The sequence below is a fragment of the Brassica oleracea genome, chromosome C9 (assembly GCF_000695525.1).
Source record: "Brassica oleracea var. oleracea cultivar TO1000 chromosome C9, BOL, whole genome shotgun sequence".
In the NCBI taxonomy this organism is placed as follows: Eukaryota; Viridiplantae; Streptophyta; class Magnoliopsida; order Brassicales; family Brassicaceae; genus Brassica; species Brassica oleracea.
In genome coordinates this window covers 4,130,089-4,141,159 of record NC_027756.1, presented here as the reverse complement: position 1 = coordinate 4,141,159, position 11,071 = coordinate 4,130,089, and the positions used below count along the sequence as shown (strand labels likewise).

The following is an 11,071-nucleotide window of genomic DNA, read 5'->3' as shown; positions in this document are numbered from 1 at the left end:
CCCCCCCACCGAACTACTGAAATCTTTACTAAACCGTCTATGATTCCTAAAATCTCAGGGCTGGCGTTCAGAACATTATAGCATGTGTCGGTCCGAAACATTCCTTTTTGAGCAACATACCCTATAACAACTGTCTCGGACCCAGGGCCGGCTGATGACCAGGGGCCAGCAGTGCACCCGTCCATGACCCATTTTAATGTAGTAGTGCAACTTTATTTTTTGTAAACTATACATATAATGTTTTAGAAAAACGAAATTAATAAATACAAAATTTATAAATCTATCTTTGTGGAAAAAAATCTTATTTATGTTAATTTGATTAAATTTTTACCAAATTATAATTAATATTAAAATATTATAATCAACATTAAAAGTAGTTACCTAATGTGAGCTTTTTAGGCATGCGTATATTTCATCAAGACGTTTTTAGTGACAATACAATTTTAAAAATCTCAAAATCCTTGATTCTTCGAGGATTTTTGCATTGCTGATTAGTTTATGTAAGTGATCTTTGATATTTTTTTACTATCCTGTTTTTCTTTTTTAGAGATCACTGATTTCTTTTTGGTAGAGCAAAATATTTTTTTTCGTTTCTAAAACGTCTGAGGATTTTTTTGTTTTCTTGTTTCAGGTATCCATTTCATTTTCATTTTCACTTTCACTTTCAGCTTCATTAATTCATTTTTTTTATTCTTAAATCCAGGCATACTTTTATTTTTACTTAACTTTTAGAAATTAACTTGACTTTGAAGTATAGCCGACTAAATATGTTATATTTTGAAGGTTTTTGTAGAAACAAACGATTTCATTCTCAAGAAAAAAAAAGCTATAAAAAGAGGAAGACTATTTTATTTTTAGGGTTGTGTTTACGAAAGCTATTTTATTTTACCCTGTAGTTACAATTTCAAAATTTCAGTTTAGTCGGTTAAGGGTAACTTTTTTTTAATTTTGCCCCGAGCCCAAAGGTTCGAGCCGGCCCTGCTCGGACCCTATTCTCACGTTCACAACACAAACGACGTATTTAATCTAATTGCGACGGTTTGAAGTGGGCTTGAAGCCCAAAAAATAGGCCCACTATTATTTATTAAAGGTGGGTTTGTGATTCATATACTCTCTACGCTTCATTCATTTTTTATTGGATTCCAACTGATACTAAGCTGTGCATTATCTTTTTGAAAATAGCTATGTATATATTTTAATAATTAGCAAACAATAATCAATAGCTATGTGTTAAGTATATATTTTGATAATTAGCAAACAATAATCAGAAAGGAAAAAAGGATTACTCAAAAACTTGGTTGTTGAATAAAGAGTCGTTAGTCAGAGAGAATATACAGCAAACTTTAAAAGCCTCTCTACCTTCAAATATCACTTTTCATGTAGAGGATCTCACTTCTACCTCTTCCTAAATAAACTTTCCAGATGCCTACTTTGATCTCTACTCTCTTTGTTTTCCTTTTGTTGTTTTTAAAGCAGAAACCCTGTACAAGTCTCCAAGGGAATTTATGTAAGTAAATCCACCATTCATCTGCCTAGTGTGTGTTTCTGACTCTACCCCTGTAGAGCACGGACAGCGTCTGACATTTCCATTAGCTGCTGCTCCGCTTTGGCTTTCCAATTCACCAACTCTTTCAATGTTTCCTGTAAAAAACATCATGTGAAAAGGCTGTGAGAAGATGGAAGGGTGGGGAAAGTGACATCTACTAAAGGGCAACGACAAGGGTCGAGTGGCTAGAAGATTATCCAAAATTGATCATCCAGTTCAACTCACGAATGCTTCTATAACATGCTTGATTACTACCGTACCTGAGAAACAATATTTGTGTCGTCAATATCTGCTCTTGGACCTGGAGGCATCTCAGCTTTGTCCTGATTGGAGCTTCTGGAATCACCTCTGGTCATGCAGCTACATATGGAAGCACAAAAAAAAAAAACTACTTAAGACAACAATAATAAACCATAAAGCCTACTCTTGGAACCTAGGAACCAAGCAACAACTCTAACCTCTCTGTCCTTTGCATCTCGGAATTGAGAACTGACTGTTCCTCAAACCACATATGGTCTTGGAAAGAGCTTTTGCGAGCATTTGGTGGAAGCGAGTATTTATCAGGCCTGACAGCCTCTGGCAGAACATTGATAAGGTCAGCATCAACATCCCATGGTTCGAAACCATTCACTGTAAAGTCATCCAAGTTCGCATTATGCAGTATATGCTCCCAGCTTTGAGGAGCTGGATTGAAGGAATTGGTCCCGTTTGCCTGCACATTGTTCGAAATTCCCACCAGCTTCTGTTCTACTTTATCTTTCCACGAAACTAGTTCCTTAACCATGCCCTGCAGCAAAAGCTTTACTCGGTTAGAACATCCCAGATAAGAAGCTTCAAACAGATATATTATACTTGTTTTTGGCTTATACCTGTGTCGATGTCAACGACTTTGAGATCTCAGCAATTTGCTTATCAGTCTTTACCTTCCAACTCATAATCTCCTTAAATAGTTTCTGGAGAGAAATGCAAACAGTTCTGAGTCTCTAATTATATACTCATCTTCACAGATTCCTTGTACAAACAAACAAAAGTCACCTCATTTGCTTCAGCATGATCTGGTAACTTTGGCTTGGATACAAGTTTTTTGATATCACTGCATATCGCAAAGAAAATGAGATTACACTTCAAAACAAAAAAAAAACAGAAAAGCTTAGAATATTGCAAGAATATTACCTCTTGATTTGATCAAGTTCTTCCCTAAGCTTTGAGGAGACAGCAGAAGAATCATGCGAATGTGATGAACTCTGGATCTTCCACTGAGCTAAGGGAATCAAATCCGGATCGGGAATCCCACATTCACGTTTAATCAGAGCCAATTCAGACACAAGCTCTTTGATCTCACTGCATATTATCAATCACATCTCAACTCCAAAAAACAGAAACTTATATAAATATCGCAACCACATCATTACCTCTTCATCCTATCCATCTCCTCCTTAAGCTCTGAAGTAGACGCAGACGGTTCATCATCATCGACCCCAGACTCAATTTTAATCACGCCGTTGGCACCCTGAAGCTTCCACCAAGGAGGGGGGACCCAATTAGGATCAGGAACACCAGACTCACGTTTGATTTTGAGCAAATCAGCACTCTCTAACCAATACTGCATCGTCCCTTGGGTATCGTGACACCTCCTAAACCGATCAGCACCTCCGGGAGTCACATTCCCATCAATGTGCTTCAGCAAATGGTCCAAGAGGCCAGTATCACCAATCTTCCCTCGAGCGGAGGCTCTTAACTCGGCGCGTGAAACAGGGGCATCAAAAGAAGCGCCTTTCTCCTTCAACACATCCACAATCACTTGCTCCGAAAAATCAATCCTTTAAATAAACAAAAGACAAAAGCTCTCGACTTTCATACAAAGGGGGTAAGTAAGTAAAGTAAGCATGAATGATACTAAAGGGCTAGGTACCTTTCGGTATTCCATCGAGTGGTCAAACCTCGCTGGCTAGTTCTCTGTTTCTCGAATCTCTCAACTAAATCGGCGAGTCTTTTTCGTTTCGGGGTTCTCCTCGTGGTGGTAGTCACGAGAAGACCAGATTCTTCTTCTTCCTTCTCTAACTTAACTGCAACCAAGGCTTTCCCCGAGGATGAGCTGTCATCTTCTGAAGACACGTGCTTGTCATGCTCCAACTTGACTTTGACCAAGGCGGCTTTACCAGAGGAGGTGACTGAAGAAACGAACGAGGGGTCCATAGTGGAACGTTTCAGCCTAATCGGACGAGGAGACATTCTCACATAGCCTGTGAACAAATGAAACGCGAGTTAAAACCCTAGAGTAAATCGCGATCTAAATAAATTGATTACCATGGAGAGCTAAAAAATTATAAACCTTATCTCATCAACGCCGTGGAAGAAATCGCGATCTGAAATTCGATGATACGAAAAGCTAAAATCTAGAGAATTTGGGATCAGAGCGACACCTTAGGATCGATGTGGAGACGAAGAAGACAAGATGGGACCTGACCAGACCAGACTAGGAGCAGAGGAAATGAAAAAGGCCGTGAAAGTTGTTGCAGCGTCGAGGAGAGAGCCAGCCCTAAAGCCGCCAAAAAATCCCTAAAATCGTATCTTCCCCCTTTTCAATTTTTTTTGCCGTTATTTGTTAAAAAAAAAAACTTGTTTTACCATTAAAGTATGAGAACTAATGGTGTATAAACGCGTGGTCGAATCTCTTGGATCCACCGTGGACCTTCACACAGTGTGTTACCTACTTGCTAAGATTGTGTTTTGGTTAAAAATAAAGTGGAACAAAGAAGCAACGACAACAATTGTGGAGACTAATGCTTAAAACCCTTGTGTTCAGTTCTTAGAGCGTAGTAACAAAAAATAACTCAAGAGATGAGAAGAACACCTTAAACTATATAACAGTGAACAAAATGTCTATAGACCTATTCTCATGTCTTTGAAGCTCCCCACATACTCTAAATGTATGGATTCGATGATTGATTACCTTCAACCTAACCTGTTTCGTCTCTTCTTCTTAATATTATACCTTCTTCTTCTTCTTCTCCAGATTTGCAGCGACACTTCTTTGTTTATGCTTCCACGAACGAATCTTACCAGGGAAAGCCCACCTGAGGAACCGTTCCCACGAGTAGCAGATGACGAACATCAGCAAAGCCCACAGGAGAAGCTTATCCCTCATACCTTCTGGTAACGGAACCAGCTTTAGCGAATCGTTCAGGTCTCTGAACAGGTCAGACGCGATCACCGTGAAGAACCCAGCTCCAGCGATGAGCGCGTAGAAGAAGGGTTTGTTTTCTCTGATACTCTGGTTAAAAGGATGTCCCATGTAGTTCACAGCAAATGTTGCAACCTGAAGCATCATGCTCACCATGTACGACACTGTGTTCACCAAATTAGGATGGAATGTCGCGTCTGGTTCGATGCATTCCTCTGGCATGTGTTTCTCAGCTTCTTTCACGGAGTAGATCAAGAAGGTTATGTGAACCGCAAACTGTCCGAGGAGAGAGAGGAAGAGGTACAGGGAGAAGACACTTGGGTGTGGTCGCTCTGCAGAGAGGGTTTGAAGCGGTCGAGCGTGAGAGATAAAGAGGAAAAACGCAGCTGTTAATACGCCGCTGATTGTAGCCTGGACATCCCCGAGCTTCACACCGTCCAAGTACATAACGCTTAGGACATAAGCTGTGGCGAGACAGTTCAGACCGAGAATTTTGAACATCTGAAGAGTCGTCACAAGTGTGCTACGACCTTGTCGGATTATGTCCGTCACTGGGGCGACCGATGCATGTTTAGCTGTGAAGGGAGACGCCATGGATGCATCTCCAAGTTTGACTAAGGGAGCTGACCTGCCGTCACCTTCGTCACTGTTTAGTTCATCCATCATCTTCTTTAACTTTTGTCTCTGCAGTTCTGCAGCAGTTAAGCGGCGGTTTTCGGGTGTCATCTTTCCCTTTGATGACCCTTCCCCGTTCTGGATTACGGTTTTGCTGGTTGTTGGTTCTGATGGTGGTTTGGGCTTCTTTGACTTTGAATCATCTTTAGACGATTCCGATCCAGTTGAGGAGGGAGGTACAGCATTCAGCAAGGCTACTCCAACATGCGCCTGGAAATGTGAACAAACAAAAACCGAATCAAAAGAAATAAAATAAAGCATTTGCTTGGCATCTGAATCAAATACTTATACGGCGCGTTACCTGCTTCAATGCTCCGACATCATTAGTCCCGTCCCCACACATTAGAGTTCCCCTTCCTACATCTTTAAAGGTGGTTAGGATTAGCTCCTTCTGCTGTGGAGCCACTCTCGCAAAAACCTGAAGAGAGAAATGGTTTGGGGGTCAGACTCTATTATGTATATAGCTAATAAGAAATAATAAACCGAGTGACAGAGATTATAAGGTGTATTTACCTTGACAAACGGAATGACTAGTAAAATAGCAGATGTAGCCTGTAGCATTTCAATGCTGTCACCTCCACTGCATAAATCATGGGTCTCTGCAAGGGTTTCGATCTCTTTGTCACTGCACACAAAAACAAGGTAGCATCTCAGTCAGATGCAGAAGAATGACACTGAGAGAAATCATCTAACTATCAGATGTTTTTACTTCAGCAATCATCATAGCAGACAAACTACACAAAAAAAGTAACAGTGGGACTACTGTCACAACATATACTGCCACTTAACAAAAAAAAAAAAACATATACTGCCGGTTTCATGCGACTACGTAAGATTGTACAAGATGAGAATGCGAATAAGCTTCTACAGAAACTGTTATTAAATTTGACTGCACCTGTAGGGTATGATCTCCTTCTCATCAGGTGACACCCACTTGTATTTTTCACCAGGCCTTGATTGACCAAGTATTAAAACTGGATTTGATACAATATGCACTTGGCTTGCAACATGACAAGCTGTCAATGCTTGATCACCAGTAATCATCACCTGAAATCATGAAAACAGGATAAGACATCCCCTGTATCTAATTACTAAAGAAAGAATGAACACCCTGAAAAAAAAGAGATGGCGACTGACAAACGGAAATCAAAGAACCGGAAGTATATACTCTATACTCAATTATATTTTCTAAATTACCAAATCATGAGATGAATTTTTCAACTCCAGGAGAACGGCGGCTGAATCTGATCTAATGGGGCAGTTGAAGACCTGTGATGCATGATAAAGTCATTATGAACCAACGTTGATACCAGACCATTAATTACAATTCAAATATATGAAGAAAGTAAAGCTGCCTAAACCATTGTGTCATTACCGCAAATCCAGCAAAAGTAAGGTCACTCTCGACAGCATCTCTGTCCATCTCTCTAGCTTCACTAGCCTGGTTATCATTATAACACACGTAAGGTAAAACTTGAAAGCATGTGCGCGGAGCTAGCATGATCCAGAACAAAACGATATTGGCTGTCTATATTGTTAACCATGAAAAGAATAATTCAATTAGCATGACAAATGCATAAGCACATATAACAACTATTCCACTACAGACCTAAGGAAGCCAGACTTCTGGCATGAATTTAGGTTGTACATTAACGATTATCAATAGAGGAGCAGTGAGAGGATATTATTGTCTACGTCTGTAATGCGTCTAACCGTCACAATTTGCTAGGTAAAATAACATGCATCAAGTTTTTTCAAGAAGCCAACAGGATCATGAGGGAGAGCAAGGGTAACTACCGTCATATCAGGAAGTCGTTTAAATGCAAGAGCTAGAACTCGAGATCCTTGGCGTGTGTATCTCTTATATGTTTCAATATATGAAGCAGGCACATCCACAAGCCTATCTTGGATGGTCTCTGGTGCACCCTGTCAAAGAAATTAAAAATAAGCATCCAATATTTAGATCTGGATTTACTGATAAAAATTTAGTCTACGAGAATAATGAATTAAACAGACCTTCACAAACATAAAATATTCCTGCTGAATACAAACGATAACTGACATTCTCTTAAGATGCGAAGCAAAATGGTATCTCTGCATAATCTGCACCGAGTTGCCATTTCCCCTGCGGCAGATAACATTACAATGTGAAAAAAAAAATTATTTATCTGTGGGGCAGAAGGATCTTCATATCGATAATATATAAGTTACAAACATTAATATTATTCAAGTTTAAGTAGAACTAGGGATTATCAGATATTTAGGGCGAAACAATAAAGGTGTATATAACATCAGCTTCAAAGAAAGTGATAGGTTCGCAAGATGCCAAGACACAGAAAGAGTAAGAAAATTGCAGCAGAGCCAAAGCATTATCCCTAGCGTAAGTCCTATCAACTAACATTTTCTAAGTAAACTTTAATTTACATAATCCCTAGTCAACCACTTCATAGGTGGACATCATTTTTTATCCAGTCAAAGTGCCTGAATATGGCTCCACAGGAACAGATAATCCACAAACAGAACCTCGCCACATCAACTTTTGAGAAGAAACCACTATTTTCAATGCAGTACACATCCTTACTGTAGTCCTTATTCTCAAAATATGAAAATATATATGCATAGTATTCACAAGGCTAATTACCATACACAGAGTCAGAACAATAGGATAAGATGTAATAATTACTTTCTTGGCAAGGCCTTTTCATCAGACTTGTAACTCCAGTCAATTCCCTTAAGTGCAGCTTTCTCAAGAGGATCTCCGACCTGTAAGAATTGAAAAACAGAGTAAAAAATGATAGATTTTCGAAATGATGATTAATGATGCAAAAGCAAAGCACAAGCAGTTTCAGAAAGATGACCATAAGTAAACGTATCATGTATCACATACGTACACTAACATTTAGTTCAAATTTCCTAAAGTAAGAAGTATACAGCATTGCCAAATTGTCGGATTAAAAAAACATTGTGCACATGTACGAAAAGAGTTTTTTTGGAGAATATAAATCTGGTGTTACGAATTTATGCAACAAAATAGATAAAATAAATTCTCCCAGGCGAACAACAGTAAAACTGATAAATTTCTCTAGGCCAACAAGAAAATAAATTCAGATGTTCATACCAGCTTGTTGTCTACAAAGACCAAGGCATGACAAGAAGCCAAAATCTCCAATGTGCGTACAGGAACCTTGCTCATATCAGTCTCTGCTTCTACAGAATCAGTCAAGCCCCCAACTCCTCGAAACTCCTATGAAGAAGCAATGAAAATGAGTTTACCATAAACAAAATCAAGCAAGCAGAAACCCCAAACTTCACTTGACCTTACCATGTCATCTGACGTGAGTGTACCAGTCTTATCGAAACAACACAAATCAACCTGTCAGCAAAGGGAAAGTGTGAGACCAAAAAGACAACAGTACAATTAATCATCAGGGGTTCTAAAGACCAGCAAATAGCCAAGTGAGGCACAAGAGACACTACCTTCCCAGCAAAAGGGATCCTAAAAGGCTCTGTGCAGAATATCCCACGACGTGAAAGAGCAAGTAATGACGTATTGACAGCAATGGATAATTCCATAGGTAATTCAGGCGGGATCACTGAGGTGATGATAAGTGAACAGCCTAGCAAGAGCTTATATTTGCTCCGTGTAGGATCCTCAAGACCCTGCAAAGGAGTTTCTCATCACTAGTATAAATAGACTTTATTCGAATAAGATCCAGAAAAAAATATGACCATACCCTTACAAGAACATAACCAGCTGCTATCACGGCAAATACAACTAAAAATAATATGAACAGGCCACTCTCCCAACTGTTTGCAGTAACCTAATTTTGTTACCGAAAAGATCAGAACAAATAAAATTTACAACTTGCTGAACTGAAACAGCAAATAAGGGAAAGATCCCTAACCCTCTCCGTAGAAAACAAAATTGTCCTCATTAGTTTTCCTTGGCTTGTCTCAAATTCGGTTCGGAGAACAACAGCTAGACAGCCACCATCAGGAGTTTTCAGAGGGAATGACTGACCCCAAAAATTAATTAGTATTAAACAGGTTAGGAGAAAGCACAGAAGAAGAAATGGTTAATATTGCTGGGACGGAAATACTTTGTCAGGCGAATGTTGCAAGATCTTGGTCCCGCCAAATAAAACATGATTTTTACTCTTTTTGATCGATAATTTGTTATCCGATCTTTCGCCAGCAATTGGAACCTATAATAGCCATCATACAATCTCAGTAAAACATAGGTAATATATCTATAGTGAAGTAAGTATAGCTCTCGCTAGTTAATAATGAATATGAAGATTCATTGTTTCAAACAAAGATACTAGAATCTATACACATATTGTGAGAGAAGCTGTTGATGCAATAGTCAAAATGACAAGTACGATGAACCAAATTTACTAAAATGCAATGTTGCAGTTCTAAAACTCTGCAAATCTCAAAGTCCGGCGCGTATAAATTTGAAAAAGCCAACAAACAAAGATGAAATTAAGGAAAGAAAGTACCTTCCACTGGGGAGTTGACTCGCCAGTCAAAATGGCTTCATTTACAATAGCACTTCCCACCAGTAAAAGCATGTCCGCTGGTACTGTCTTATCCTCTCCTCCCGTTTGAGTTGAAGGTCTCCCAATGGACACAACATCTCCTGGCAGCAGATCTGTACCTAAGAGCTTCGCCCACCTAAAATTTGACTTATTCAGACACAGCAGTAATACCGAAACGATCTTTAAGGTAAACTTGGGTGTTATTCAGTTACGTACTTCCCGCATCGATAGACCATCACAGTCTGACTGTCAACCCTAACACGTCTCAGGTCGGTTAATGCTTTCAGCCGGGCTTTTGCCATTGTTGACTCGAACGTGAAAAGCATGAACAGTGTGAACACACTGTAATACCAGAACTCATCCAAGAACCAAAGACCCACACAGAAAACCTGCAAATGGAAGAAACACAGTACTTAGAGCAATAATAGCCAATAGAAAGAAAAAAATAACTACAAGATCCATGCACTAAAAAAGTAAACGATACCTGAAATACAAAAAATGGTTCCATGCAGTTTTCTTTCATCAGCTTCTGGAATGTAGGTTGCGGATAATCAAATCTGCGACAAGCAGAAACAAAGTATCAAACCGATATCCACTTTGGATATAAAGTGGTTGGTTAGACACATTAATTTAAAAAAATGACAGCACAATACAAGAGACAATAGAAAAAGAACTGCCAATAAAAATCAACTATCGGCCTCAGAGTGAAATGGTTATAAATACATGTGAAAAGAGATTCGTCCATAAAAACTTGTATAAAGAAACAACAAGTCGACTTACACGTTCCTTCCCCACTTCTCAGTGGCAGTAGCAACTTTAGCTTCTGTACCATGACCAGTACATTTTAGATAATGACCAAATGTTTCCTTTGTGGGGTAGGGAAGCTTGGAAAAGGCTCCTAAATCTTTTGAGTATATAAAACGCTGCTTTCTGAAGTCAAAGAAAATTTCTTCCATGTCCTCCGAAGATGCGGAACCTGTCAACTGCAAACAGGAACAGACTCAAGACTGTTGGAAAGATGGGAAGTAAGCTACCGAAATAATCATGCACTTCCAGGCCAAAGAGGATTCAAAAAGTAAAGGGATTAAGTTCCTTAAAGAGACATATTAGTGTTGATTCGTTGGG

General features: G+C 39.2%; 2 protein-coding genes across 3 annotated transcripts in view; both read right to left on the bottom strand.

Moving 5' to 3' along the window:
• Positions 1–1,261: 1,261 nt before the first annotated feature.
• On the bottom strand, positions 1,262–3,758 carry LOC106313156 (the record flags this gene model as incomplete). The annotated part of the gene is given in 8 exon segments (XM_013750899.1): positions 1,262–1,641; positions 1,807–1,906; positions 2,005–2,333; positions 2,416–2,499; positions 2,582–2,639; positions 2,720–2,887; positions 2,959–3,366; positions 3,459–3,758. Coding segments are annotated over 8 exon segments (1,537 nt in total), but the record flags the coding sequence as incomplete, so codon positions are not given.
• A 562-nt stretch (positions 3,759–4,320) lies between these two features.
• Positions 4,321–11,071, bottom strand: part of LOC106318499 (probable manganese-transporting ATPase PDR2) — a 7,661-nt gene continuing 910 nt past the window's right edge. For both annotated transcript variants that reach the window (XM_013756504.1, XM_013756503.1), the window contains exons 4-22: positions 10,727–10,929; positions 10,431–10,503; positions 10,163–10,335; positions 9,908–10,082; positions 9,506–9,610; positions 9,311–9,421; positions 9,140–9,226; positions 8,883–9,065; positions 8,728–8,778; positions 8,524–8,649; positions 8,089–8,168; positions 7,422–7,530; positions 7,203–7,331; positions 6,781–6,846; positions 6,603–6,674; positions 6,301–6,452; positions 5,919–6,030; positions 5,707–5,823; positions 4,321–5,615 (exon numbers count right to left, since the gene is read on the bottom strand). In XM_013756504.1, coding sequence (XP_013611958.1) covers positions 4,536–5,615; positions 5,707–5,823; positions 5,919–6,030; positions 6,301–6,452; positions 6,603–6,674; positions 6,781–6,846; positions 7,203–7,331; positions 7,422–7,530; positions 8,089–8,168; positions 8,524–8,649; positions 8,728–8,778; positions 8,883–9,065; positions 9,140–9,226; positions 9,311–9,421; positions 9,506–9,610; positions 9,908–10,082; positions 10,163–10,335; positions 10,431–10,503; positions 10,727–10,929 — 3,204 coding nt within the window. In that variant the 3' untranslated portion in view covers positions 4,321–4,535. The remainder of the gene's footprint in view (positions 5,616–5,706; positions 5,824–5,918; positions 6,031–6,300; positions 6,453–6,602; positions 6,675–6,780; positions 6,847–7,202; positions 7,332–7,421; positions 7,531–8,088; positions 8,169–8,523; positions 8,650–8,727; positions 8,779–8,882; positions 9,066–9,139; positions 9,227–9,310; positions 9,422–9,505; positions 9,611–9,907; positions 10,083–10,162; positions 10,336–10,430; positions 10,504–10,726; positions 10,930–11,071) is intronic.